The sequence below is a fragment of the Rhamphochromis sp. 'chilingali' genome, assembly GCF_963969265.1.
Source record: "Rhamphochromis sp. 'chilingali' genome assembly, chromosome: 17".
NCBI classification, from domain to species: domain Eukaryota; kingdom Metazoa; phylum Chordata; class Actinopteri; order Cichliformes; family Cichlidae; genus Rhamphochromis; species Rhamphochromis sp. 'chilingali'.
In genome coordinates, this window is record NC_137944.1 from 28,145,831 (window position 1) to 28,173,782 (window position 27,952).

Here is a 27,952-nt window from a genome sequence, read left to right on the forward strand (position 1 = left end):
ACTGTGGATATGCACACCACTGTCTGTTAGGGTCAGTGTTGTTGATCTGTTTTCTTTTAGAGCCTAGTGTTTGATAGAATTTAACTAATGTATAGCCATTCACTACAGACTCATTATTCAGTACTTATCTGATTAATTGCTCTAGCTTTTTCACAGAAACTCTAAATTTCTTCCTCTTTTCATTATTGCAGAAAGTGAAAAGTCACTCTCATCTTTATCCATAAACAAGTTATTTATCATAAAGGGCTCACTTCTTTCCTATTCTTACTTGTATTTGCCTTCATAATAGAATTTCCTCTATCTGCCTGTGCATTCAGTCTGTATTTCCCAGGTTTATGATTGAGGCAGATGTAAAATTATATGAATGGTTTCTGGGGACATCTACAGTACGGAGTAAGCAACTTGCATGAGGTGTGTCACTGTGTCTTTGACTTGCTCTGACTGTTACAATACCTGAGCAAACAGGTCAAGCCACGGAAAATTACGACAGCTAAAATGCAAATAGAATACGTCTTACTTATAAACCTGACGTACATACTTTAGAAAAAAGTTTCACGGATGTGACGTTACTGCCTACAGATGGTATTTCCTGATGGATTTCCCTCAGTGGAGGAGGAGAGGAGGGACTAAGAGCTTTGTCAAGTTAGACTCAATGAAACAGTGGAAATCCTACAAATTATCCTGTTTGCTTTATATGGTTCAAAATTCTAGCTTACTGTTAAAGTATAATGTTAAAAATATATATTAACAATCACGACAGGTAGAATTTTTACCACTCTTCATTACAATGTTGCTTCAGCTCATTGAGGTTTGCAGGCATTCATTTCTGCACAACTCTCTTAAGATCTGATCACAGCAATTTGCTTATTGCAACACCTTTCCTTTCTGTTTCAGTTATTCTGCTGCAGATTTGCTGTTGTGTGGAGGACAGATGGCCTCATGTAAAATACTTTTGTATACAGTTTATGGTTGACAGGTTCTATGGCTGCAGAACAAGGCCAAATCCTCAACCTTCCACCACCATGCTTAATAGTTGGTATGAGGTTGTTCCAGAGGTCTTGTGCTTTGTTTAGGTGCAACTTAGCAAACTGATGGTATGTCTTTAGAGAGGAAAGGCATCTTTTCATCTTGTTTGTCTTTTTTAAAAATATACCATTTTAGCAGACAAAAAACAAAGGAAACTAAAAGTTTCTCTTTGAACACTAGTGATATTTGAAACTTAATTTGAAGGTGCTAATCATATTGTTAACATGCACTAGCTATGCCCTACAATCTATGTGGTGGATCAAATGTTCAATAAAGGATAGTAAGATGTGATATATAGTGGATTAGAAGCAGAAAATTGCAGAAAATGAAAATGCTATTCAACGTACAATACAGAAAAAAATGTTACTTTGTGTTTTAAGTTTTGATATAGCTTTTCAGTTAGCACCACTTTCTCAAAAGAACCAACAACTACACACTGTTGAAAAACTGTCACTTCTTCCTGTCTCTAATTCCCTGCACCTGTGCCCTTTGTGCTTTCCTTAATTAGGTCTCAGCTAGTCAATATTAGACACATCAAAACTGGCAATAATACAGGTCTTTTGGGCGACACTGTTGAAAAGAATGTGTTCTTAATGACTACCTGATTAAATAGAGTTAAGACTGACTCACTGCACCATCATGTGATATAAGCATTATGTGAAGGTGCAGCCTGACCCTAGTTCAGCCTCAGTTGGTTAACGCAATACACTGACCTTCTGGACTCAGCAGTTTTTTGAGAAGTAATTTTGAAAAGTTTTAAACTGAGTGTTTTTACGTATATTACTTGTGTAAGTTTCTGTAACATGAGTTTCATGAATTTTAGCCTGTGTGTATGTTTTTTTTTTAAAGAATGAGTCCCAATGTTTGTAACACATAATACAAATAAGAAGAGGAGGAAGAAGACTTGAATAAGTATTTTGTTTTGAAAGAATATCCCGGAAGTTGCTATGTCTCGTACCCGTTAGCGTTCCCTTAAGTATGACAGAGGGCGGCGTAAGAGCAGATTTCAGACCGGTTTATCGCCGACGCTGAGGAGGACGCCGAGGTAGAGAGCCTCTTATATTTGTTTGAAAAAAGTTGAAATCGGGATTGTCACGTTAAACAGACTTGACAGTAAACTCAGCAGTCGAGCAGGTAAATATTAATGTCAATCTCGGGTTGCCATTTAGCTGTTAGTTGTCGCTGGCTAAAGCTAACTAACGTCGTTAGCTTACACACAGTTGCTAACGCTACCGTAGACATTTCACCAACTTCGTGTCTTAAAAAAAAGCTTAACACCGATAATAATTCTGCTCTTATTTCAGTTACAACGCCAAAGTCCGGAGTTAAGACATTTCATTCAACTTTAATCTGCCAGTTTATGTAGGTCAGGTGTAGTGGGGAGACAAGAAGACTTCTAACCGACGGGACAGCGAAGCGGCCCGGTTCGACTTCACCGAACGAAGCCGGGGAGAAGATATCACGAACGGCGGAGCTTGGCTGATGCGTGCGGGGCCAGCGGAACCACACTGAACATTTTAATCTACGAGGATTATTGATCATAAAGTGCCGGTTCATCCGGACAGACACCCCCATGAATGGAAATCGGAACAACAGGTGGGATCCCGGACTAACTAACCACCGTGCCTAAATGTGCTAATGTGGTGTTCAGGTGCTGCCGAGTTATTTTGAGCCCGTATGTGGTACTTCTCATACATTTAACATTACAGGTTTTTGAATTAGGAGTTTTCCTTTAATCAATTTGGTGTCATACGTTTTTGTTTGTTTTTTTTTGTTTTTTTGTTTTTAAAGTGTTCAGGTTATCATACAGAAAAAAAGCTCAGTGGTGTCTGTTCCCAGAGATTACCGGTCAGTTGAGCGCCTTGCACAAGGGAGACATTTGACCTCGTGGTTTTCTACCAGTTTTTCTTAGACTGGGTTTGAACCCCAAGGAGTTGCTGTTGCCTAAGCCTGAAAAATGTTGTATTAACAAACCCTTAAAGGCAAACTTAGCCCCTTAGTATTTGCGTGTTTGCCCCCAAACCAGTCTCACGGGTTTCTTTTTTGACTGTGTAGGTTGTCAAAAGCAGGTGGTGATGCCACCAGGTGTGCTTGAAGACTGGGAGGGAGGGGGTATGTCCCATCCATCCATCCACCCACCCACACTGCTGCCATAGTTACTCAGCCTACTGAATAATGTTTAGTTAACTGCTGTCTTTGTTAATTATGAATCAGATAGGCATGGAGGGTCATAAATCAATTTACTTTTTGCCAGGGGTAGCAGTTTCTGTGTTAATGATTGTGTTGGGAAAAGTCCAGTGGTGGACTGGGAGGGACGAGGTATAGATGTTGACTGGTTCATTGAAGCTGACCCATACTTTCTCCATCCCCTTTACCCGTTTCAGATTTGGGCCTTTTTCAAGCCTGAAAAGTTTTAACAATAAACTTTTTCACTTCAGCGTGTCTGTCTGTTTTCAGACATACCGGCACTACTTTTTTCTCTTTTGCCAGGGCACCATTGTAAATACACTGCTGTGAAAAAGTATTTGTTCCCTTAATGATTTCATATTTTTTTTGGTCATGTTTTCAGGTTTGGGTGTTTCAACTCATCAAACAAATTCTGATATTAGATTAAGAGAACCCGAGTAAAGATAAATTGCAGGTTTGAAATTATTGAATTTATTAAAGTAAAACCATCCATTACCACAGAGTAATGGGCTGTGCCACCCTTGGCAGTGAGAACTGCAATCATGTATTTTCCATAACTGGCAATGACTCTTTCAAAATTTGACTCATTCTTCTTTACGGGGTTGTCTTAACTCATGATTGCAGGGCTTCTAAGAATGAATGCCTGTTTTTAAGTTCATGCCAGTGCATGTCGATCAGATTTAAGCACGAACTCTGACTTTAAGGTCACTCCAAAACCTTCATGTTTGTGGTTGGTGTTTGTTTTTGTTTTTTTTGTAGAGTCTTTCAGTGTTGGATTTGCTGGTGTACTTTGCACATTCTCCTTCAGCATTTTGTTAGAGCAGAATTAATGGATTCAGAATTCAATTATGGCAAGTCATCAAAGTCCTGAAGTAGCAATGGTAGTAAAGGGTGGTAAATGTAAGACGAGCTCAGCAGTGGTTCTTTTCTTAGAACTCTCCCATGGATGCCATTTTTGCCCAGTATTTTGTTGTTGGTTGTTGTGGTTGGTGGTTGTTTTTGTTGTTCTGGGATCTGTGACCTCCTGGGTGAGTCATTGATGTGCTCTTAAAACAGAGAAAACCTGGAACCATTGTGAACCTATTTGCAGTTAATGGAGTGGTTCACTGGAGTCTCAAAGACTGATAAATGTCATTGACTTTATACAGCACCTTAAGCTGTAAGCGGCACAACCCCAGCTCAGCTTCAGTTTATAATTTTTCTATTTATTTATTAATTTTTGTAATGCAGTACACAGATATTTTGGAAGTGAAGTTATTGTGGTTCTCTCATATCCTGTTTAGACTTCATTCTGGAAAGTTTGTTTTTTTTTGTTTTTTTTTTTTTTTTAATAAGTTAAACACAGGAAGTATCTGTTTATTTCCTTCAGTAAGCAAGGCTCTGTAATACAATGCAAATTTTATTATACCCAGGATCTTTGTTTTGACTTTGCTTAACCAAACATAAGCAGTCAAGATAAATGATCACACAAAGGTGAATATCAACTGCATGACTGACTGCATGCATGCACGTCTTTATAGGTTGCGTATCCCAAATCCTTCACTCTGCATAGGCTATGCTATGCAAACAGAAGCATGGCAACATGAAATTCACTTTAGTCTGAAAAAGTGCTACTATATTGGTCTAATTGAAGTGTATTTTAAGAAAAAATGGCAAGATCTTTTGTCAACAGATTTGAGTGTCGCAGCTCCATTTTTAAGACAGAATTATTCATATGGCATTGAATTTCTGTTTAAAAGTTTGCAATACTGTTAAGTCCTAGTCTTTCATCTGCTTCTCTTGGGAGTGTGTATATTAAGGGTTTTAGAATAATAAAATTTTAATTGTTTGCAGCTAGTATGAAAATCACAGAACAATGTTGCTTCAGAGAATGTATTTCTTACCAAGGCTCATCAGGAAAATGACAAACTTTAGATGCTCTATAAAGAAATGTTTGACTCCCTTGCATTCCCTCAGAAGAGGTCTTAATGGTGATGCTACTTTTCATAGAATTGATTGGCCAGTAGTTGGTAATTTGTCACGCACTGATCTCTAATCTTTAACATAATCTGCTCTGGTGCAGGGTTATATTTGCAGAGCTGGTAACCATGCCAATGTATTTGTAACAATAAAAACTGAGGCTGAAGTTATCCTGCGGTAATCCTGCTTTCAGTTTTCCCCTCATTAGAGCTGTGATGTTGAGTGTGATGGTAATAAGATGTTTGAACAATTCATACCTATTTATTAACTTGAGAATGAGACATTAAAAAGAGTTCATCTTCAGATTTTATTTTTTCTGCACGTGAGGATTGACTCAGCTTTGCCTATTAAATTCTACTTGATGATCATACTTTGCCTGCTTAATTAAGCAGATTATATTCACACCACAACTATTTAAACACTTGTGTCCTATAAAGTTAAGGAGATTAAACCAACACTTGCTTTATTATTCCAGGATGCACTTTAAAACTTTTAGCTTCCAGTGTTGGTGCTGTGGTGGCTGTACAGTATCTCATCAGTGGAGTTCTTTTAAAATATGTGGGTTAACTACAGCCATGTGTGGGTGGCTGCTGGTTGTGTGGTGCATTTGTACATTGAAGCAGCCTGATAAGTGGTTATTAATCTCTCCATTGTTGCTCAGGCTAAAGTGAGCCTTTGTCTTTTTGGGACATTACTGGTGCAGTAGCTGCTGCCTGTCCTCTGGAAGTGCCAGTAATGGACATTTCAGTTCAACACTTGAAATCAACTCCAGATCTCTTATTTGCCATAATTTTTCATAAGAATGCAAGGGAACAAAACAAAACTTGTCAGTCAATTGTCTAGTTACTTTCAAGTTTCTGAAAATGAGGGACTGTATTAAGATAATTAAATCCTAAAGATGCTTTTATTAAACCCCTTGAATTAAAGCTGTACATTAATGATATGTTGTTAGTTTATACCATCACAGTGCGCTTCAAAATCAAAGGGGCAACAATTACAAAGATTGTGACATTGTCCAAATACTCATGGAGCTAAATGTCAGCACTTCGGTTACAAAATCCATACTCTGAAGCTTGTTGGGCTGAAAGTTTCTGGGTAATTCCTAACTCAGAATGGAGCTTTTTGGAGAGGCGACTGCATGTAAGAACTTATTAGTCCAATAAACTACATATAAAAACCATGGAAAGTGATAGAAGAGTCCGATATCTGAATAGAAGTCTAATTATAATTATTATTTTTAGTTTTTGCCTTTAGCTGAACTAGAATTTCAGTTGATTAAACCAGACTGGTGGGGGGGGGGGGATCTTAAAATATTTCGTAATTGTGATTTTCTTTAGTCAAAGACGAAAAACCTCTTTGATAGATGCTGGAAATTTATTTGAAAGCAGGAAAAACCCGGGTCATATACTCACACTGAAGACGAAAAGAAATTGCATTCATTTTTTTTTTAAAACGGCACATATTTAAATTCACCCCCCCTTGTTTTTTTGGGGGGGGGGGTTTTTGGTTATTTTTTTGTTTTTAATTTTTCACATCTAGTTTCGGTTAAGTGTAGTAATCCTTATCCTTGTGTTGAATAGACATATACCCAACTAGTGTTTTTATAAAAGCTTAAATAGAATACATGATTTTGACATTTTTGATCTTTTATTTTGCTATACTGATGGCTCTTAAATAGATAATGGGCACCCTGTTACCTGCCTGAGCTATCATATCTCTCAGGAAGAACCTTTTTTTTTTTTCTTTTTTTTTTTTTTTCTCCTTCTTCATTGCAGCTCAGGGATAAATAAGGTAAATCCATGTTGGCCTGCTCTTCCCTCCTCCTGTCGGCACGGTTGTAGTTACCATGGAGAATTATGGCAGCATGGGTGCCGTCACCATGGGAATGGCACAAGGGAATAAAACAACCTGGGGTAACCATCATGCAGAAAGTGTATTGTTTTAGTCAATAATGCCTCCTTATCACACATTCAGATCCAGATGAGAGTTCAGAACCTGAAACAGTTTAACTTTTTCAACCCCCAGTTTCTCAGTTGCACTGATTTCATAGCCATAGTCCTCACTTCATCACTGTTGTAGAATTTCTTTTCTCTGATTCACACTTTCATTTCAGCAGCAACCAAGTGCTCAAAGTCTTGGTGCCTTTACAGCTTCAGCTGTGTATGTATGCGCAAAGATTGTCTTGCGGATCCTCTGAGTCACTTTCGTGGAAATTGTGTGGTTGTGTGATGTCATTTTCATTTTCTTTTTTCTTTCAATGTGTATTTTCCAGTTTGGTATTTTATGAAAATTGATGTCAAATAAGCGTGGTGTGTCACTCGCCGCCTTCTCCTGTCTGGCAAAGGCCATGTCAGTCAGAAATCTGTGACCGCCAAGCTAGTCTTTATTTTAAAATGTCACCCAACTCTGTAACCTTTCCTACGGCCATTATCAGATTGATGTGGGAATCGCAGTGTTCGTCTGTGTCTTTCAGTTTTGTCGGTTTAAAATGAGGCAATGCTTAACATCCCTGACCATCAGAACCGGCTTACACTGTCTGCACTTTTCCTCCTTATTAACCACTTCCTTCCTTCAGTTTGCCTTTCTCTCTGTAAGGGTGCTCTACACTCGGTGGTACTGTGGTGCAGTGGTTGGCACTGTTGCCTCATAGCAAGAAGGAAGGTTGTTTTGAACCTCCTGGTAGGTGGGGGCCTTTCCTCCCCCTCGGTGTACTCCAGCATCCTCCCACAGTCTAAAGACATGCACATCTGGGTAATCGGTGATTCCACACTAGCCGTAGGTGTGAATGCAACATAGATTATGTGCTTTCGTACAAAGAATAAGTGCTGTATGAATTTACCGTACACTGAATACATTTGTGTATAAGAGCAAAAATTGAGAAGTGAGATTAGATTTACAGTAAATACTAGTTGGTAAAAGCTAAAACTCTGCTGTTGTTTAACATGTCCATAAAACTGTTTCCATTCCTTTGAGCTTTTTCTGCTGAAAATATAATTAACAAAATAAACAAATATAGATAAATGTAGACTAAAGTAATCCTGCAGCTTGGGAGTGACTTGGGGGTTACTGCAAAGGAAGGGTGTGTCTCTTTTGGACAGACACCGCTGTCAAATTGAAATAGCATCTTGATGGTTTTATTTCAGTTGTCTTGTAATGATTCATTGTATTAACTGCCCAAGGTTGTGGCCTCTTGGCTACTTTAATTTTGGAATAAAACAATAATTATAATTTTATTGTCACTGCTTTAGGAGCCGTTGAAGCCCAAGCGCTGTTCACATTGCCACGGCGACCGGGCTATGGCACCCTTGGAAAATCCATCAAGCTTCTGGCCAACTGTTTTCAGGTGGAAATCCCCAAGATTGATGTCTACCTGTATGAGGTGGACATTAAGCCTGATAAATGCCCGCGGCGGGTCAATAGGTAAGGGAAAATCCCCAAACTTATTTGGTAATTTGGCTCATATTTAACATTACTGTCTGTGTAGATTTTTACAGAAGAACTAACAGGACATTATTTACTTTTCCTTTGCATTTTACACCTACACTTTTATGCATACATTAATAGTGACGCTGCAGTGTGATCATTTGCAGGGAGGTAGTGGACTCCATGGTGCAGCATTTTAAGGTGACCATCTTTGGTGACCGGCTGCCAGTTTATGATGGGAAGAAGAGCCTCTACACTGTGAGCCCACTTCCTGTGGCCACTGGTGGGGTAAGAAACTAGATCCTCTGTGTGGTGTTGGTTTGTTTAGGTTGCACCTGTCAGCAGCTTCTTATCTATGATATTGATTTCTAGTGCCCGAGAGTTGAACTTGTCAGTACGCATTTGTATGTCTAAAACTCACCTGCTCAGGTGGTTCTTATTTTTGGTAACCAGAGTTTTAGTTCAGTTTTCACTTTTATTGATGTGAGCTTGAGTCTTTTATTTATTAATTAATGTAGGCATTATCAGAAGCAAAATGTAACAAATTGGAATTACAGAAATTGGAATGCAAATAAATTGTACTCCCAGCATCAAAGTAGGCAGTGTACACAAATGTGACCACTTTGATGAAAGGGTTAAATTTGAGCTAGTTTTAAATACACAAGTTTAGGTTTAGTTAACTCCAGCAACCTTTTACCCTGGACATGGGGTTATATCAAAGTATAAAGCTGTTTAACAGTTTAGAAATAAATTCCCCTCTTCATTTCTAATCTTGTTCACCTCCACTCAAGTCTTGGTCCCTCCCACCAAAGAGATGTGCAGAGAAAGCACGGAAAAGAAGTCAAATTGAAACTTGCTTGCATAAAGCGATGTCAGTTAAATATGACGCCTGACTCAGATGTTATCTGATTGGTTTTAGCCTGCTATTGGATTTAATGTTGTCGAATAAGCACATCATGTTCACTTTTATGCTTAGGCCCACTTTTGATGAAATTCATAAAGTGCTCCAATGTGACATGATTGTACAGATAGTTTTTATTCACACACACAAATTAAGGGCAAAAAGTTTGATCATCATAAATAAGTCATATTTTGTAGAGTCCTAGAAGTTCTTGTCTTTTAATTGAGAAATGAGAACTCAACACTTGGTACCACTGATTAAGTATAACCCCTGTATCATTTTTTTTTTTTCTCTTTTCTTAAACAGGTTGATCTGGATGTCACCCTGCCAGGTGAAGGTGGGAAGGACCGACCTTTTAAAGTCTCAATTAAATTTGTGTCATTAGTCAGCTGGCACATGCTACATGAAGTCTTGACAGGACGCGGAGCACCAGGGCCACTGGACCTGGATAAACCTCTGAGCACTAACCCTGTTCATGCTGTGGATGTTGTCCTTCGGCATCTGCCCTCCATGAAGTGAGTTTCTTGTCTTGCACATGTGTGAAGGTTTGTTTTGCTGATAAACACCTTTCTAAACTGAACAACTAGAAAATTATATGAAACATTTGTTCGAATTATTTAATGTTATTTCAAAATAACTGGCATTGATGTCTACTGTTTAGCAAGTGTCTTCAATTGGAAACATTCAATTGGAAACTTCCTGGATATTAAGTTGAAGCCTTTGTCTGAATTGTTCTATTTAATTTCTGAAGGATGATCTGGTTTAAAAATCCAGCAGATTATCTCTAAACTATTCTGCAGTTTACATATATAAGGTTATAGCATCATAAATTGCTCAATCCATCATGCTGTCCTCGCCATCTTTGGTTAATTCCACCAAAGCACTTGAGCAAATGAAATGCTAAATTACATTCTGAATACAATAAGAATAAGTACACTTACCAAGCTCTTATGAAAACAAGTAGATTTACCTGCAACCTCACAGCTGAAACTGCTGCGAAGCTCAGCTGTGTACTCATGTCCTAACAATGTACTTTTTTCCCATTGACCTTGCTGATTGTAGGGCTGCACGATTTTGCATAAAATGAGAATCACGATTTTTTTGGCTTAGAATTGAGATCACGATTCTCTCGATTCTCTTTTCCAGTATAAATATTTATTGCACTTATTAACTGCACATCAACTTCGTAACAGTTGAAACTGAACATAAAAACAATAAACATAAAAACAACAAATGTCTTACGTTTTGTTGTTGCCGCAAAATGTTGTACTGCTTGAAATTCCGTCTCCACCGTTGCTCGACACTGCGTGTATAGAGCAGGTAGTGCAACAATAGAAAAATAGTTGCGGGACGGCACTGTGTAGCGTTTGTCTAGGGTGTTGATCATTTTCCTAAATCCCTCGTTTTGCACATTGTTGATGGGAGCCATATCTTTGGTCAGGTGATAAGTGATGGCCTCCGTAATTTCTTTGTGCCTGTGGGAGTTCGACGGGGGAAGCGCTGTATAAGGTTCCCGTTATTGATGTTTGGGTGGTTGACCGGGACGGATTTTCTCCTGTCACTTTCTCGTCATCCCTGACGTGTTCTCCGTCGTTTTTTCCCTGCTAATTTTAGCATCACACGTCACAAGGAAGAGTGAGCGCTTGTTTTCATGCAGATTACGTCCCGGGTCAAAATGCGGTGTCGTCGTCGTCGTCGTCTTTTTTTTTTTTTTTTTTTTTTTTTTTTTTAATCGTTGTCGTTTGGAAATGAGATCGCACATAAGTATGAATCGAGATCGCGATCTTCTAACGATTAATCGTGCAGCCCTAGCTGATTGGCTCTTAGGGCTGTTCATTTGCCATCTTATTGCATAATTTAATCATAGATTTCGTTCATTTGTCCTATTTCTGTCAGAATGTCTTTGCTTCTTGTTTGCCATTACTCTGTTGCATTTTACATTTAAGTGATTAAAAACTGTAAAGGCTAAATAATGTAATCTGAATTAAACATGTGAGTAGTGTCTTTGTTAGTTAATTCTCAAGTCAGGAAATATGATCCAAAGATGCTCGCATCCTGGAGATATACAGCTCCCTTAATTTATTATGCAGCATTTCAACCACAACAGAGTTGCACATTTCATGTATTGCATTTCATCTACAATACCTCAGGTAGATGTATTTTTAGATTAGTAGATGACCCCACTGGGATTTGAATTTGACATGCAGAGATGGATTAAAAGCATCTTTTTATGTAATCTACCTTGGGATGTGTCATTTGGTGAATCCATTAACCAAAATAACTTTCAGTAACATGAACACAAACCCTCTGAGCCTCCTGTGGTTTGAGACATGAAACTCATGGCTTGTTTTGCTGTACCCAGTGAACTCCACAGGGAATGTCGCTTCCTATCACAGTAAGTGTAATTTCTGTTCCCTGCTTACCTCTGCGTGTCCTCTACATCGTCACCAGGTACACCCCTGTTGGAAGATCCTTCTTCTCCTCCCCAAAGGACTATGACCATCCACTAGGTGGAGGAAGAGAAGTTTGGTTCGGCTTCCATCAGTCAGTACGGCCAGCCATGTGGAAGATGATGCTAAATATTGATGGTAAGGATGGTGAAAGCAGGAACATTTAAAAGGAATGCATGTAGTGAATACGCATATGCTTTCTTGCCCAGATTAGGATGACATGATTGTTACTGTGTGTGCACTAAACTTAACTACTACTAGTTAATCTGTACAAAAGTAAAGGTCTTAAAATTTTTACAAGTTTTACCATTTTTCTCTTTTGAGTTTTTTCAGCTGTCTTCTTTTTAGTCACACAGACTTGGAGACAGATTAGCAGGTTTGGGAATGGCTGCCAACCAGTTACTCAAAGAAAATATGATTCCTGATTGGTTGTGAGTGGGCGCTAAATGGTGCTGGCAGTCATTAGATGAAACTAGTTGCTTTATGATTACTTTGGTCACCAGCAGATTGCTGCGGTTGCCCCATAGTTTGCGTGGAGGATGCAATTTATGGACCAACGCGTTTGGAAGTTTCACTGCAGTGCAGTAGTGGAACCTCATAATGTGACAGAGGCTAAGAATGTTTGCCTTCAGAGTAAAAGTTGCATCTTATTGCTGAATTATTTCAAAAGGTATGTCTATTGCTTTGATGACAAATGTTCTGTTTTCAGTTTCCGTCACACTTTCAGGAATTTATCACAGTGTGGGTAGTTCGTGAGTGTTGGCAAGCAAATTGGTGTCTTCATGCATTCGGTGGGCAACCAGAGCAATCTGCTAGCAACCAAAGCCATCACAAGAAGGTTTTTGCTGCTGTACTCTCTCTGCAAATGATTTCGGAGACTGCCAGCAACCACTCGCCAGTCAGGGAATTAATTCTGCCTTCCCCTTAGTCACCTATCCATAACCAGTCAGTGATCCCTGCCACGTTGAAAGGCCACACTGACTGGTCTCTAGACCTGTTTGACTTATAAGCAGGTTTGCAAATTCCTGTAAACTTCAGTTTGATTTAAATTCTTCTAGTTGAATTCTTCATGTTAATTGGTAAGCTTTGGATGTTTTGTGTTACATTTCATTACATTTGGAAAGGTCTTCTGAGTGTATGCACGTTAACTTACGTATTATAATTCTTTTTTTGGCACGATAGTAAAAGCACAAAACTGTAACTTTTAATGTCATTAGGAAATTTTGGGAAAAGCAGACATTTCAGTATTTGTTACTGTTTTGTCACAACAAAATCCAGAATGTGCTACAGCTCTTGGTGTCCAGCTGTTTAATGACTTATAATCAAATTCAGATTTCCCTTTTTGTCTTAATCAAAGCCTCTAAACCAATTCGGCATGTCTTGGCTGTCTACATAAGGCTTCACCATTCTTATATTGATCTGATTTGTTGTTGTGGCACTGGTCAAAGTTGCAACAATTAGATTTTCCCAAAAGTAACTTTTGGTTATGTGACTGAAAATGAATCTTTCTGGCCTACCATTTTGACTGTCCTAACTCATCTTGTGTTTTCTCAGTGTCAGCCACAGCTTTCTACAAAGCCCAGCCAGTCATTCAGTTCATGTGTGAGGTTCTGGACATTCACAACATTGACGAGCAGCCACGCCCTCTCACAGACTCCCACAGGGTCAAGTTCACCAAAGAGATCAAAGGTACATCACAGAGGAGTGACAGCCTCTGCTTGTTTTTTATCACAGTGTCACAGTAATAACATTTTGTTTATTGCTGCAGATAATTTAAGATCGTGTATGTAATTGAGGTATCAGTAGTTCCACTGTTGGGGGGGAGCTAACTGCTTATCATTTAAATCTTTACAGGTCTTAAAGTGGAAGTGACACACTGTGGAACCATGCGTAGGAAGTACAGAGTCTGCAATGTAACACGGCGCCCTGCCAGCCTCCAGACGTACGTTTCCATATTGCTCCCCCAGTAGATGTTAACTCGCACTCAAAGCTGTTGCTGGCTTACAATAGCACATTCTTGTTACTTTCAAATCCTCAGATTTCCATTGCAGCTTGAGAACGGTCAAACAGTTGAGCGCACAGTGGCTCAGTACTTCAGAGAGAAGTACAATCTGCAGCTGAAATATCCCCACCTGCCTTGTCTGCAGGTGGGACAGGAACAGAAACACACCTACTTGCCTCTAGAGGTAAGAACTAATGTTGATCGTAGGAGTTTGCCCTAAAACCCTAAAAGAACAGTCTCTGGATTTTAAATCATTAGAGGTTACTTGCTACTGGGATTGAGAACAATGTGCATTTCTCGCTCTACAAAAGACAGTCGACACACGTTGATTCCTGAGATCTAAATGAATTTTGTGACATGAATTCTTGGGACTGCGAGGTTTAAACCTGGCAGGGCCCTTCTATGGAGTTTCCATGAAGTTGGCATCTAAGAATGTTAGGTTAATGCTGCCTATGTTGGATGACGACACCCTATGAACACAGATTGTTAATCTCAAGTTTCACTTCCTGGTTAAATAAAGGTTTTAGAAAATGAGCTTTTTTTCGCATCTAGGGTCATAGGGTCGACTGTTTGGCCAGTAAGCTCACAATGATGGTGTTGGATTCATAACAAGAAACGCACTACATTAGTGGGGGTTTTTTGTTTTGTTTTTGTTTGTTTTTAAATGGCACTGACACATTATTTTTAACACTCAGAGCAGCGCACTACCAGTGAAACACTGCCATGTCCTCATCTGGCCTACTTGTTTTTGATTTATTGAACCTGGGCTCAGTTTGCATGTTACTACTCAATAGGTAGGTCATATTAAAAAAAATTAACCTACCTCATCTTGGGTAGCCTACCTTCATGTTTAACGTTTCAAGCCTTTAGTATTATAATACCAGAATCCTTGAATAAGTTTGGTCTATGACACTATGTGGCTCAAGCCACAGCTTCAACAAGCTCCACTGTCTCCTTTGAGAAGGATGGATGGTGTTAAGCAGCATTGGGCCTTCTCTTTTGTGTAAACTACCCTGGTTTGAGAACGGTTTCTTGATGATTAAGATCATACAGGAAAACTCAAAACTTGTAATAAGTCAGGACACTATCATTTTAACTGAAAGAATTTCCCAAATACAGGATTAATTAGGAGGGTTTGTTTTTTTTGTTGGTTTTTTTGTTTGTTTGTTTGTTTGTTTGGGGGGGGGGGGGGGGGGGGGGGTTGTGTTTTTTTTTTTTTTTTTTTTTTTTTTTTTTTTTTTGTTGTTGTTGTTCTTACCATTATATCCATCTTGTGATGCTGTTTGTTTTCTCCAACTAATGGAAGTTTAGAAAGGGGTTCTTTTGAGTAGGTAGTTGGCTTGTTAAATACATGAAAATGTAAAATATAGCTTTACAAGTTGATTAAAATTTCACAGAAAAGATATAAATGTGAGATATGTAACTCCACTGCAGTCGGTCTACTGTAGTTTCCATTTTGTCAGTGACTCGTTTGGGTTCAATACCTTCCTGAGAAATGCAGCTGATTAACCGCTTCCACACTTTTGTTTTTACTTTCAGGTGTGCAACATTGTAGCAGGACAGCGCTGTATTAAAAAGCTAACAGACAACCAAACATCAACCATGATCAAAGCCACAGCCCGCTCTGCACCAGACAGACAAGAGGAGATTAGCAGGCTGGTGAGTGTCCTGTAGGCCAAAAGTAATGCAGCATGGGAGATTTAGTTTTTTGGTGTCTTTGAATAAATAGACTTTTGTCCCCTTCTTAGGTGCGGAGTGCAAACTATGACGCCGACCCGTTTGTCCAGGAGTTTCAGTTCCGTGTGCGAGATGAGATGGCTCAGGTGACGGGTCGAGTCCTGCCAGCCCCCATGCTGCAGTATGGTGGCAGGGTGAGCTCTGAACCCTTTATGGTACCTTCCCCTTTAAATCACGCTTCATACGCATGTGTGTGTCCTTCTACATGTCTCTGTGTGTGTTGCAGACAACAGGATTTCCTCCACTTAGCCACAGGAAGAGTTTTTGGGGGGTTTTTGGGTTTGTTTGTTTTTTTTCAGTTTTATTGATACAGCGTCAAACCATAACAGTCTCCTCAAGGTGATTTATATTATTAAAAAACTCCAACAATTAAATGAGCCCCTATGAGCAAGAGCTTTAGTGACAGTAGGAATGAAAAACTCAAATTTAACAGGAACAAAACTTCAGAGGAACCAGGCTTAGGGAGGGGCGACTTGCTGATTCGACCGGTTTGGGGTGAGGGGAGGAAGACGGGACAAAAGACATCCTGTGGAAGAGAGACAGAGATTAATAAGAACCAATGATTAAATGCAGAGAGGTGTATTAACACATTGTGAGTTGGGAAAAGGATGACTGAATAAGAAATACTCAATGGACCATGGGAATCCCCCAGCAGCCTACACCTATTGCAGCATAACTGAGGATTCAGGGTCACCTGATCCAGCCCTAACTATATGTTTTATCAAAAAAAAGTTAAATCTAATCTTAAAAGTAGAGTGTGTCTGTCTCCTGAATCCAAACTGGACGCTGCTTTCGTAGAAGAGGGGCCTGAAATCTGAGGGGGAGAAACAACCTACACAACCAAAACAGTATGGTCTTATGGCGTGTTTGCAACAAACTAGAAGCACAGTTTTCCTTCAGCGCAGTTGCAGAAAGTATGTGTAATGAGGCAAATTTGCACCAGGAAATATCAGCAGAGATGAGGTTCAGCCAAAAAAAGTCCTTGCCGTTGCTTTGAGAAAACCAAGTGGCATCCTGGGATCGTCCTGATTCCACTGACAATCACAAATGGGGTACAATCTTTGTGGCACCTGTTAGCCTCTGCTTCACCTGGTTTCCTTTTGCTGCACTTGGGATCAGCTGTTTGAACCCTATCTATGCAGAGTCCAACACAGAAGCAGCAAAACCAGAAATGAAGCAAAATTGCCCCCTTTAGCAAACCTTTGTGCTACTTTCAAGTTAAATAAACCTAAATTGAGGATGAAGAAAGGAGCTGACTGACAGAAAGCGTTCCCCAACATGTATTTCAGCCATGAGATTTCATATATGTGAAGGTGTTGGTGATTGTTTTTTGCAAATTGTGTATATTTTTTCATGTTAAAAAGATTTGTTCTTATGATTAAAAATGTGCAGTTATGCAACTCTCTCTCAAAGGTCAGTGTGCCGCATAGTCAGAATTATTACATGAAAAACATTTATAAAGCAGGTGAATTTCACTTCAGAACGGCTATGCCGTACCACATCATCCACAATAATACAACTCTAAATGTTTACATGATGTTAAAAAAAAAAAAAAAGTTATCATCCATCCTTAACAAAGCACAATACTTTCCAAAATATCCACGAAATCTGTGGCTCTTGACACCAAAATTGTGTGAAAAGGAGGAGATGCTAGCAGGTGGAGATGTGCAACACAAAAGTAAATGAATTTAATTTACTAATTTCATTAAGTAAATGAATTAGCTAGTTTTCCTGTGGAGAAAACCCTGGGAGGAGAAATCATCTTTAATTTGCTTCCACTGTTCGACTACAAACTAATTCAGCTAACATTTTCTCATCTTTCTGAACATGTTTGTGATTTCTGTTTAATTACACCTTAACTCGTGAATGCTGTTTAGGGAGATCATCTACACAGATAATGTTGATTTATTTTTAGTGGCTCTGTTTTGCATGTCAATCATAAAATTAATTTTTTTCCCTTTGCATGTGCATGACGAAAGAAAGAATAAAAGCAGCAAAAATATTACCGTACTAAATAATGAGCCAATCAGTCACTCAGCCGATTAAGAAAACCAGCTGAGCTCCCACTAGCTGCTTACGTTTTATGAATCCATACATTGTCATTGTCCATGTATTATATTTGTTTGTGTGACTGCCAGCCCCAGCGGATCAACCCTACACTGTCATTGCAGAACCGCACAGTGGCCACACCCAGTCATGGGGTTTGGGACATGAGAGGGAAGCAGTTTCACACTGGAGTGGAGATCAAGATGTGGGCCATCGCCTGCTTTGCCACCCAGAGGCAGTGCAGAGAAGAGATCCTCAAGTGAGCTTGGTTTGGTTATTTATTACAAAGTGGTTAAACTGTGAAACAGCACTTAGTGGATATACATATGTTAGACTTGCTTTAGAAGTTAATTTAGTAACAATTTGTTGTAGTTTCAAAAAGTAAACTGAAACAAAGTTTCATTGGTTATTTAAGGTATTTGATTTGTTCTATGGAGGTATAAGTTAAGTACGGATTGTTAATCTTCAGAACCATACTGCTCATTAAACTTTAATTCCCCCCCCCCCCCCCCCCCCCACCCCCCCCCTTCTTCTTTCAGGAGCTTCACTGACCAGCTGCGGAAAATCTCAAAGGATGCTGGGATGCCTATCCAAGGCCAGCCCTGTTTCTGTAAATATGCCCAGGGAGCTGACAGCGTGGAGCCCATGTTTAGACACCTGAAGAACACCTACGCTGGACTACAGCTCATCATCGTGATCCTACCTGGCAAAACACCAGTCTATGGTACAAAGATCTTTTAATTTCTAAACCAAGTGTTGTTTAACAATAATATCTTTGTGTTCTTAAAAAAAAAAAAAAAAAAAAAGAGATTTTGAAGTTAAACTCTATCGAAGCAGAAAATGGCTTTATATGTCTGACATATGATTATCAAGCATGCCTGCATAGAGTAAAAGGATGACTAATATTTCTGATTACCCACAGCTGAGGTGAAGCGGGTGGGTGACACCCTCCTCGGCATGGCCACCCAATGCGTCCAGGTGAAGAACGTAGTAAAAACGTCCCCTCAGACCCTCTCTAACCTCTGCCTCAAGATCAATGTCAAACTGGGAGGCATCAACAACATTCTGGTTCCACATCAGCGGTAAGCTCACAAAACTTCAAACTGAAATTAACAGACTTTGATGGTTTTTTGTTTGGTTTTTTTAAACACATTCTCACTGAAGTGCTTATATGCAGTGTTGGGGAGTAACGGAATACATGTACTGCCGTTACGTATTTAAAATACAAAATATGAGTAACTGTATTGCGTTTCAGGTACCGTTTAAAAAAGGTGGTATTTAGAATACAGTTACTTTGTTGAAATAAATGGATTACACGGCGGTACTTTCCTGTTTCATATTGTGGCGGTCAGGACCATTTCGGTTTTGTTTGACAGTAGTTCCAGGCGGCAGCGTTGCGGTTGCCATCGTTACAGGGTGACGCTCTCGCTCTGCGTGTTTCCTGGGTGAGAGAGCGCCTTTTTGTTGTTGTTGTGCTAAGCTAATAGGCAGAATGCTACAGGTATCGCTCTAAAGCAGGGGTGCCCAATCCCAGTCCTTGAGATCTACTATCCTGCAGCTTTTAGATGCATCCCTACTCCAACACAGCTGAATCAAATGGTGTGATTACCTCTTCAGCATGCCATCAGGTTTGGCAAAGGCCTGATAACAAGCCATTCAGTTGATTCAGGTGTGTCAGAAGAAGGATGCGTCTAAAAGCTGCAGGACGGTAGCTCTCGAGGATTGGGATTGGGCACCCCTGCTCTAAAGAATGTAGCCTCATGGGCAGTGTAGTCCGTGCTGCAGGGAGAATGGACTGCCATACTCGTTATGTGTCTGTGAGCGCGAGGTGGGAGAAAAAGAGTCAAAAAGTAGAGTTGTCATCGAGCAAAAACGGGAGCTGGAAGCATGTAAATGTAATAATAACCACTGCAGCCAAGAATAGTGCCTGACGAGCCCAGTTGTAAGTAAGCTATTAAGACTCGACTGTACGCTGTGTTCGTGTTTTCCTCCGAAACAATAAGTTCTGTTGCAGCAGCCTTTCAAGGTCTCTCTCTCTCTCGCAAGAAAAGTTGACCCACACAACAAAGTAAAGCTATTTTTCGGCTACGAGCCCGACACGAACCGACCTATTAGCCAGAGGTCCCTTTACCTCCAGTAATAGTAATAAATCACACAGCAATAGTTCACGTAGTTGTAAAAATGCATGATAATATATTAAGTAATCCAAAGTATTCAGAATGCGTTACTCTCATTGAGTAACGTAACGAAATACGTTACAGAATACATTTTGGGGCATGTATTCTGTAATGGAATACATTTTAAAAGTAACCTTCCCAACACTGCTTATGACATTATGAGCTAGAAAAAGCTGTGAAATAAATGATTTACAATGTTTATTTGTTTCAAAGTTTAAAACTATGAAAACAGATGGCGCTTTTTCTCCTCTGTTTTTCTCCTTGAGGTTTGTTTGCCAAAAATTGTTTGATCTGTGTCATTTCATGACACATTGGTTGGTAGATAATTTTTTTTTCTTTTCTCTTACTTCCAGACCCACTGTGTTTCAGCAACCTATCATCTTCCTTGGGGCTGATGTCACTCATCCTCCTGCAGGAGATGGAAAGAAGCCATCTATTGCAGCGGTGAGTCGTCTCGTCAGGAAACATCTTTTTCCTGTTCTGGTTTCTTTCGTTTAAGAAACACTTATAAATTGCAACATATTCCCTCCTTAGCTGAACTGGAGAAAATTATTCATGTATTGGTGTCATCGTGCTTGGATTACTGTAATGCCCTGATTACCGGCTTGGATAAATCTTTTTAGGCTGTACAAAAGGCTGCAGCCAGGATATTAACTCACTCTATTAAGCAAGCTCACATTATTCCTATTTTTTATTTTTAATATTGACTCTCAGTAGATCTTTGGATTTATTTTAAAATTCCTGTACTTGAATACAGAGCACTAAAGAGCATTTCACAGGCTCAGAGTGTTAGTTCCTCTTACAAGATTTAAGATTTGTGAGGTCAAGCTGCGACTACAGTCAGCTGACTGTGGGGACCTTTTAAAAAGCAATTAATCGTTGTTGTTGTTGTTAATAGTGGTTTGAGTACTTGTTCTCGGGCTCATGTTTGCAGTGATGAGTCACAAAACAGGCCGAAATGTATCGGATAAATAGAAATGTTGTTGAAGATTATTTGCACTGTTGATACTATTTAATTGGCTAGGTTAAAGTATTACTTTTGAATTTTTAACAGAAAATGATGGCAGGGTTTTGTTTTTTGTATGTTTTTTGCAATTGTCTACACTCCTATAGGTGGTAGGCAGTATGGATGCCCACCCCTGCAGGTACTGTGCTACAGTGCGGGTCCAGAGGCCTAGACAGGAGGTCATCCAGGATTTGGCCTCTATGGTGAGAGAGCTCTTAATCCAGTTCTACAAGTCGACCCGCTACAAGCCAACAAGGATCATTTTCTACAGGGATGGAGTGTCAGAGGGCCAGTTCAGACAGGTACTTTAAAAAAAAAAAATATTGTTCAAGGCTTATTGTTAGTTTTCCTTTGGGTGGAAACTCTTTCAGGCACCACATAAACACCAATTTAACTTGTACACGAAGTTGTTTATTATTTGGTAAATAACACCAAAGAAATGCTGTTTATTTGTTATACCATGAATGTTTAACTAAAATTAGTAACAGGTAATGTGCACATCAGATACGAAGAATAAGTAATTTTTCCCCACTTGTATTGTAATAAGATTTTCTAAAATCTACTTTTTGAATGTGTACTGTATTATTTTGTGTTTAGGTGCTGTACTATGAGCTGCTGGCCATCAGGGAGGCATGCATCAGTCTCGAGAAGGAATACCAGCCCGGGATAACCTACATTGTCGTGCAGAAACGCCATCACACACGCCTGTTCTGCGCAGATCGCACTGAGCGGGTGAGAAATAAACTACCACTTCTCCCAATTGTCCCATTCCTCCGAGGAGTTAATTAGTTAGTCATATTAGAAACTTACTGTTTTTGTATAATGTGGTTAAAATCTGGAAACAATGGCCTGTAATGGTTAATGGAAAGCTGGATGGAAAAACAACCTGTAACTTTAAGTTAAAGGTACAGTGTGTAACCAGCTGATGATGTTTAGTCAAATCACTGTAAGGTGTCTGGAGACAGGAGGGTTGCATGTTTAATCTGCTGGCAATAAGTAATTGTGATAATACTGGAAAGAAATAGGAATGTTTATGCACGTTTTTGGTTATTAGAGCCCTGACTTCAGTTCAGGAGATCAGGCTTGAGGTGGAGGTGTGAGGGGGGAAGAGGAGGAGTACATAATCAGAGAGAGAGAGAGAGAGAGAGAGATGATGAAATTATAAATGTACAAATTGATCATATGTACTCTTGAAATAGATTTGGGATCTTTAAAAGATAAGATTAAAAGATGTAATTGGACACCAGTCAATGCATATTTGAAAAAGACTTGCTTTTGTAATAAATAAACTCAAATTATTTTCAACCATTATATTGTTACGTTGTTTCTTCTTATAAGGTGGGACGAAGTGGAAACATTCCTGCTGGCACCACAGTGGACACAGACATCACCCACCCATACGAGTTTGACTTTTACCTCTGCAGTCACGCTGGAATCCAGGTAAGATTTTAAGGACAGACGCAAACTTTCAGGTGACTTTGTTTCAGCTTCACTTTAAGGCAATCTTGGAGCACGTCTCTCATTTGTGAAAAAAATAAATTATTTGGCTTGTGACGTGTTGATCAATCATTACTTGTTAATTACCAGAATTAATTTCCCTTTCTGCCACCTGTCAGTTAAACCTGGAATCTGCCTCTTTCACTCATGTTCATGTTTGAAGCATTTCCCTAAGAACTACACCTCTCACTCTACTGCGTAACTGAGACCTCAGCAGCTGTTGGAGAAGGGAACCCTGTTACTGTCAAACACACAGGCCTACCAGCTTCACCTAATTTTAGCCGCTCATTGTTTGCTGCCTCTCGCTGGAGCTGCTTTCTCTCCTGGGTGCGATTAACTCCGCTTTCCTCCCTCCAGGGTACCAGTCGTCCTTCTCACTACCACGTACTATGGGATGACAACTGTTTCACCGCTGACGATTTCCAGCTCCTCACTTACCAGTTGTGCCACACCTACGTCCGCTGCACACGCTCCGTGTCCATCCCAGCACCTGCCTACTATGCTCACCTTGTAGCCTTCCGCGCTCGCTACCACCTGGTCGACAAGGAGCATGACAGGTGGGGCCCGAATATTTTAATGTTTGTATTTGTGTTTTTCATGAAACAGAGGACTTGAACTTCTAATGACTAATATTGCCTGTACCCTTCGAAAACAACAGTTTCATATGATCACCTTTTTGTTTCAGTCAATCCAAATTAGCATTAATATTTTGCTGTTATCGCTGTAGTAGTTTTTGTAGCTTGATGTAGGCCAATAGTATGACTTTTAATACAACAGCATATGTCGTCCAATATGGTGGTTAAACCGCATCAGTGAGGGTTAAATAATCATAGTACCATAGGTTTTCTGGGGGCTAACCATTTCAGGTATCTCTGTATACCTTTGTTATCCTTGTACTTATTTTTTTTTAATAACTTTTTTTTTTGTCATAGTGCGGAGGGCAGCCATGTCTCAGGGCAGAGTAACGGCAGGGACCCCCAGGCTCTGGCCAAGGCTGTTCAGATCCACCACGACACACTGAGGACCATGTACTTCGCCTAAACACCCCTCCACTTCACTCCACCTCCCAGTTACTCAGCCAGTCTTAGTGCCCAACTTCCTCCTGATCCGGAGTGACTCTGTGCTGGCGCAGCTTTGCTGAAGCCAAACAACGACGACGGCTGTGTAGGAATGTCCTAGAGGAGTCCAGCCATGTTATGTAATCTGAAACCAGCCAAGGTGCTCCGGACCTCCATCTCATTCTCCCCGTGAGCCGTGTCCTCGCCTTCTGCATTTTACAGACACTCAGTTTTATTTTTATGGGATTATTTGGGGTTTTAAAGGATGGTGGAGCAGCCAGTAATCAAAAAATATATATTATTTTTGGTGCATTGGTGGTAGAATCACAGAGGACCTGACCTGCTTTGTAACCTCATGTTGAGCCTAATGTTCATGTTTGTTCTTTGGCTTTCTAGAGCCTGTCTGTGTTGTTTCACTGAGCAAATGTGTGATCGACGTGGCAGCATGTTAGCTTTGGCACCTTTTGTAAATGGGCGGGCTGCCTTAGTGGTTTCTCTTCTGTCTCCCTTTAAGCCAGTTCTGTGTGGTTCCTCAGTCTGTCAGCCAGACAGTAAGCAGCATAACTTTGCACTCTACCAACACAGACACTGAATGAAATCTTCATTTTTCTAAGCAGAGCCACGTACAGCCGTTTTGAGGCTTTGTCGCCTTATTGTGAGGCGAGGTGCATAAACAGAACTATATAAGATTCAAAGTCATTGCCATGAAATGGACTTTGTTCTTGTTTGTCTGACTATTTATGATTTTTCTTTTTCAACTTAAATTAAGAATAATTTACAGCAATAGTGTGTAGATGACCACAAACCTTTGGACTTTTCCCAGTTTTTACTTTTAAAGAGAGGGGAAAAAAAACTGACCGATTCAGTTGTGAAGAACTCCTTCAGTGCAATAACGTGTTAAAATGGAGAGCGCAGGTGTGTTTTCATGAGTATTTGTGTTGTTCTTAATGAGATCTGGGAAGTGACAATGAAGATGGAATCAGGAATGTGCAGTATTTGACATTCTGGTGACCGTGTAGGACTGATGCCTCAGACGTGAGGCTCGGTCGTGATGAGGTCTGTGTTTGAGGAGGTTTGTGTTGTTAAAGTGCCTGATATGTTTAGAAATTGAACAATTGGTGGGATGGAAGGTCTTTTTGAAACAGTTTGGGTGCCTCAAAACAGTCGATTTGTTAACAACACACACAGCACACTGGATTGTAGATGATCCTACCGCCAGCCAAGTGTGATTGCTAATGTTTGCTGCGTTTTTTGTTTTTCTAAATCACAGATCTGAATATGAAAAATGTTTGAGGTCCTACAGACTCATCATGTTAACCAGAAAAAATTGTTTTCATGATTTTTACAGCTAATCTTTTTTTTTTTTTTCTTCGGCACATAGATGATTTGAACAGTAATTATACTTGACCGCTCTCCTTGGTCATGATGTTTTCTAAATGGTGCTTTTGGTCTCCTGGTTCCAGACCTCTAAATGCATTTCATTTGGTTTATTTACTAAAGAAAACCTTTACATCGGCTAAAAACATCAAAAATACACTCACTGTTCACCAACCTGGTTTTCCCGATGATGAAATGATCAAACTCAAGGCAGCAGCTTTGATTCTTATTTATTTTTCCCTTTTTTTGGTAAATGTATTTAACAATCTCAAACGAGATTATAAATTTTGTGTTTGAGAAGGATTCGCTGTCCCAGCCTTTGAAATTCAGCTTTTTATTGCTGGTTTCTGTCTCATTTGTTTTCACAAACAAATTTGGATTAGTGCAGCTACAAAGGCCTTATTTTCAGTCATTTGCATGTTTAAAAAAATAAATCAGAAGTCTGTAAACTCTGAGGGCGATGCATCAAATTTCTTTTGTTGGCCCCCAAGAGTCTAAAATCTAAATATGTGTGGTTCATTATCATGTATGATGAAGAACGGTAACGTGTTTTCCTTGAAATATAATGAAATTAAATAAAAATGCACAATGCATCAGCTGCTATTGGCCCTGCTGACTGATCTCAGCAGCTATAATCACTGATGCAGGGCCAGTATTTATCTGGTGCATCCCATCCATTTTGAGCTAGCCAGACATGAAAAATTTATGGAAAGAGCTTTATTTAAAAGAAGAAGAAATAATGACAACAAAAACCAGTATCTGACAAGTTGATATAAATTGGCCCCGAAAATCGACTAATCGTTGCAGTTTGAGTGCCAAGATGACACTTTTCTCAAAAGCAGAGTTATCTTTACGTTTTGTTTTTTCCCCCTGGAGGGTTTTTCCTCTATTTGGATTTGCAGGTGGTGATGTTGACATCTTTATTTTTCAACTTTTAGTCCGTCATTGACGTCTCTGCACTGCTGTTATTGTTGGACACCCAGCCCCACGCAGGCTGTTGCTCATCTCAAACCTTCAGTTTACTTTAACACACATGAAGCCTTCAGGTTTCATCCCTTGGACCAAACCCATGTGCCTGGTCGGGGTGAGTGCTGACGCTCTCCTTGCCACGTGTCACCAGAATCAGCTGCTATAAGAGGAGTTTTATTTAATATTTCAGCAGATAAACATAAATACTGTATATTTATACACAAAAAGCAAAAAGGATATTTTACTGCACTTAACAGAAATTCACGGGGGAGAGAAGTGCTCGTTAGGTTTCTTTATGTTTGGCCGAGGCTGTTTCTTAATGTCAGACATTACCAGCATTTCTTTTAGTTGTTTTTGTTTTGGGGGGGTTGTTTGCTTTTTACTTGAACAATAGCAAAAGTAATGGCGGGCATATTTAACGTTGTTTGCTGGTGCTCTGGTCGTCTCTGTAAGTTGACCTTTAGACAGCCTTATTACAGGAACCCCCTTCTCCACTAGTGATGCCACAGGACTTCAGATGCCTTTTTTTTTTTTTCCCCCTTTTTTAAAGAAAAAAAAAACATATTTATATTTACATTTAATAATGAAATACATGTATTGCTTATTTTTCTAACAAAGTCCTATTTAAAGCAGAAGCCTAATAACTAATAACGTAGAGGTCTGCGATAACTTTCCAAATTTAGGTTTATGTATGTGATCGAGGTTTGTCTTGTCATAGAGCGATCAGATGAATCCTCAGCCCTCCGCACACTCTGTGTTATCATCTCAAAAGCTCATCTGAGAAGCTTTAGGACATTGATTTTTATTCATATACTAAACCTTTTATTTTGCATATTAATGAGAGGAGGCTTTATTTTTGGGGGGTTGTTTTCCTGTCCGTTACAGACTGTGCCTTTTTCTGATGGTGCTGGAAAAAAAAATGTTCAAAGTGTGCTGAGCCCAGAGTCTACATTAATACGTATATATTAATACCTGGAAATACTGTAATGTGTGTGGATACCTCTGACATGTATGCCAAGAACACAAAAATATGCAGAATTTATCCGTTTTGAGCTGACAGGACCAAAAGGCCTGCAGGGATTGGTTTATTGAACGGGCACTCGAGCACAACCTAAAACCAAACATTTTTCAGTAATACAAATCATAACTTGGGCGAGTGGGTTGGGTAAGAAGCACTCATGACTCGTAGGTAACGAATATCTCAGTGTAGACATGATGTAGCATATTTATTTATTTCTGTGAGGCGTACTGCATGTTGTCCTCGGTTGGCGTTTTGTGTGTTCATTCTTAAATGGACAGCAATAATGAAGCAGCTGTAAAATTTCTGTGCAATCGGTTTGGCCGGCCTTCCTTTTTCTCCGTGTTTGCGTGTCTCTGTATGAAAACTTCATTTTGTTTTCGAATGCGAAGTTCAGACGTTTACAGACTTGGACAAAGAGCTTTTGTTTCTCCACGAGTGCCCGTCTCCCATGTTAAGGGATTCCCCACAAAATGAATGAATCTTTAGATGCCTCTGAAGGTTGGCTGCATATCATTCTTGAAGGAAAAAAAAATTTGAATTTGAAAATGGTTTTTTTTTTTTTTTTTTTTTTTCTTAATTTATGATATTAATAAGTACAACTGTATGTTAAAGGACTTTTAAAGTTTGTCTTAACACTCACCTGATCCTGGTCCTAAGTTGAGCCTTTTTTCTTTTTTTTTAATTTGTCATATTTAATTTTTGGAATAAATACTCTATGTATAAAAGTCGTGTTGCTGTCGTGATTTGAAGAAAGTGTCACATCCAGTCTTTGTTTCCAAACATCACACTGAGGCTTTTTGCAAAATCTGAGACGCATGAGTCTAAGGAGAGCTACTTCTGTCCTCCTTAGCTTTAAGCTGAGGCTGATTCTCCAATAATGGCTTTACTTCCACCACCTGACTGCTAGACTAAAAACTGAAGGGAGCCCTCGGTCATCAGTGAAACAAAGTGCTGTTGCATCCAAATATGGATGGACTTGCCCTTTCTTTGTAAATCAAGGTGTTGCTCTTTGCAGAAACATTACAAATACTATGTTGTTGTTATTGTGATATCGAAAAATGCTGCTGTAAAATAAATCCCATTAGCTGCAGTCCTAGCTAAACTAATAAACTAGCT

At 39.5% G+C, this 27,952-nt stretch overlaps 1 protein-coding gene across 4 annotated transcripts; it reads left to right on the plus strand.

Annotated features, from left to right (window-relative positions):
• Window positions 1-1,992: 1,992 nt before the first annotated feature.
• On the plus strand, window positions 1,993-27,494 carry ago3b (argonaute RISC catalytic component 3b). 4 transcript variants are annotated; one of them, XM_080862982.1, is made up of 20 exons: window positions 1,993-2,071; window positions 2,384-2,622; window positions 8,421-8,592; window positions 8,763-8,883; window positions 9,803-10,011; window positions 11,948-12,084; window positions 13,501-13,635; window positions 13,801-13,888; window positions 13,985-14,132; window positions 15,488-15,607; window positions 15,697-15,840; window positions 17,857-17,990; window positions 18,271-18,455; window positions 18,654-18,813; window positions 20,262-20,352; window positions 21,022-21,216; window positions 21,512-21,646; window positions 22,253-22,354; window positions 22,769-22,968; window positions 23,344-27,494. In XM_080862982.1, exons 2-20 carry the CDS (start codon window positions 2,604-2,606, stop codon window positions 23,450-23,452), a joined length of 2,604 nt encoding a protein of 867 aa, XP_080719108.1. In that variant the 5' UTR covers window positions 1,993-2,071; window positions 2,384-2,603; the 3' UTR covers window positions 23,453-27,494. The 4 variants fall into 4 exon arrangements, with proteins under 4 accessions (XP_080719108.1, XP_080719107.1, XP_080719106.1 ...); XM_080862981.1 differs by having other exon boundaries at window positions 1,996-2,160; window positions 2,331-2,622; XM_080862980.1 differs by having other exon boundaries at window positions 1,996-2,160.
• The last annotated feature ends 458 nt before the right edge of the window (window positions 27,495-27,952 follow it).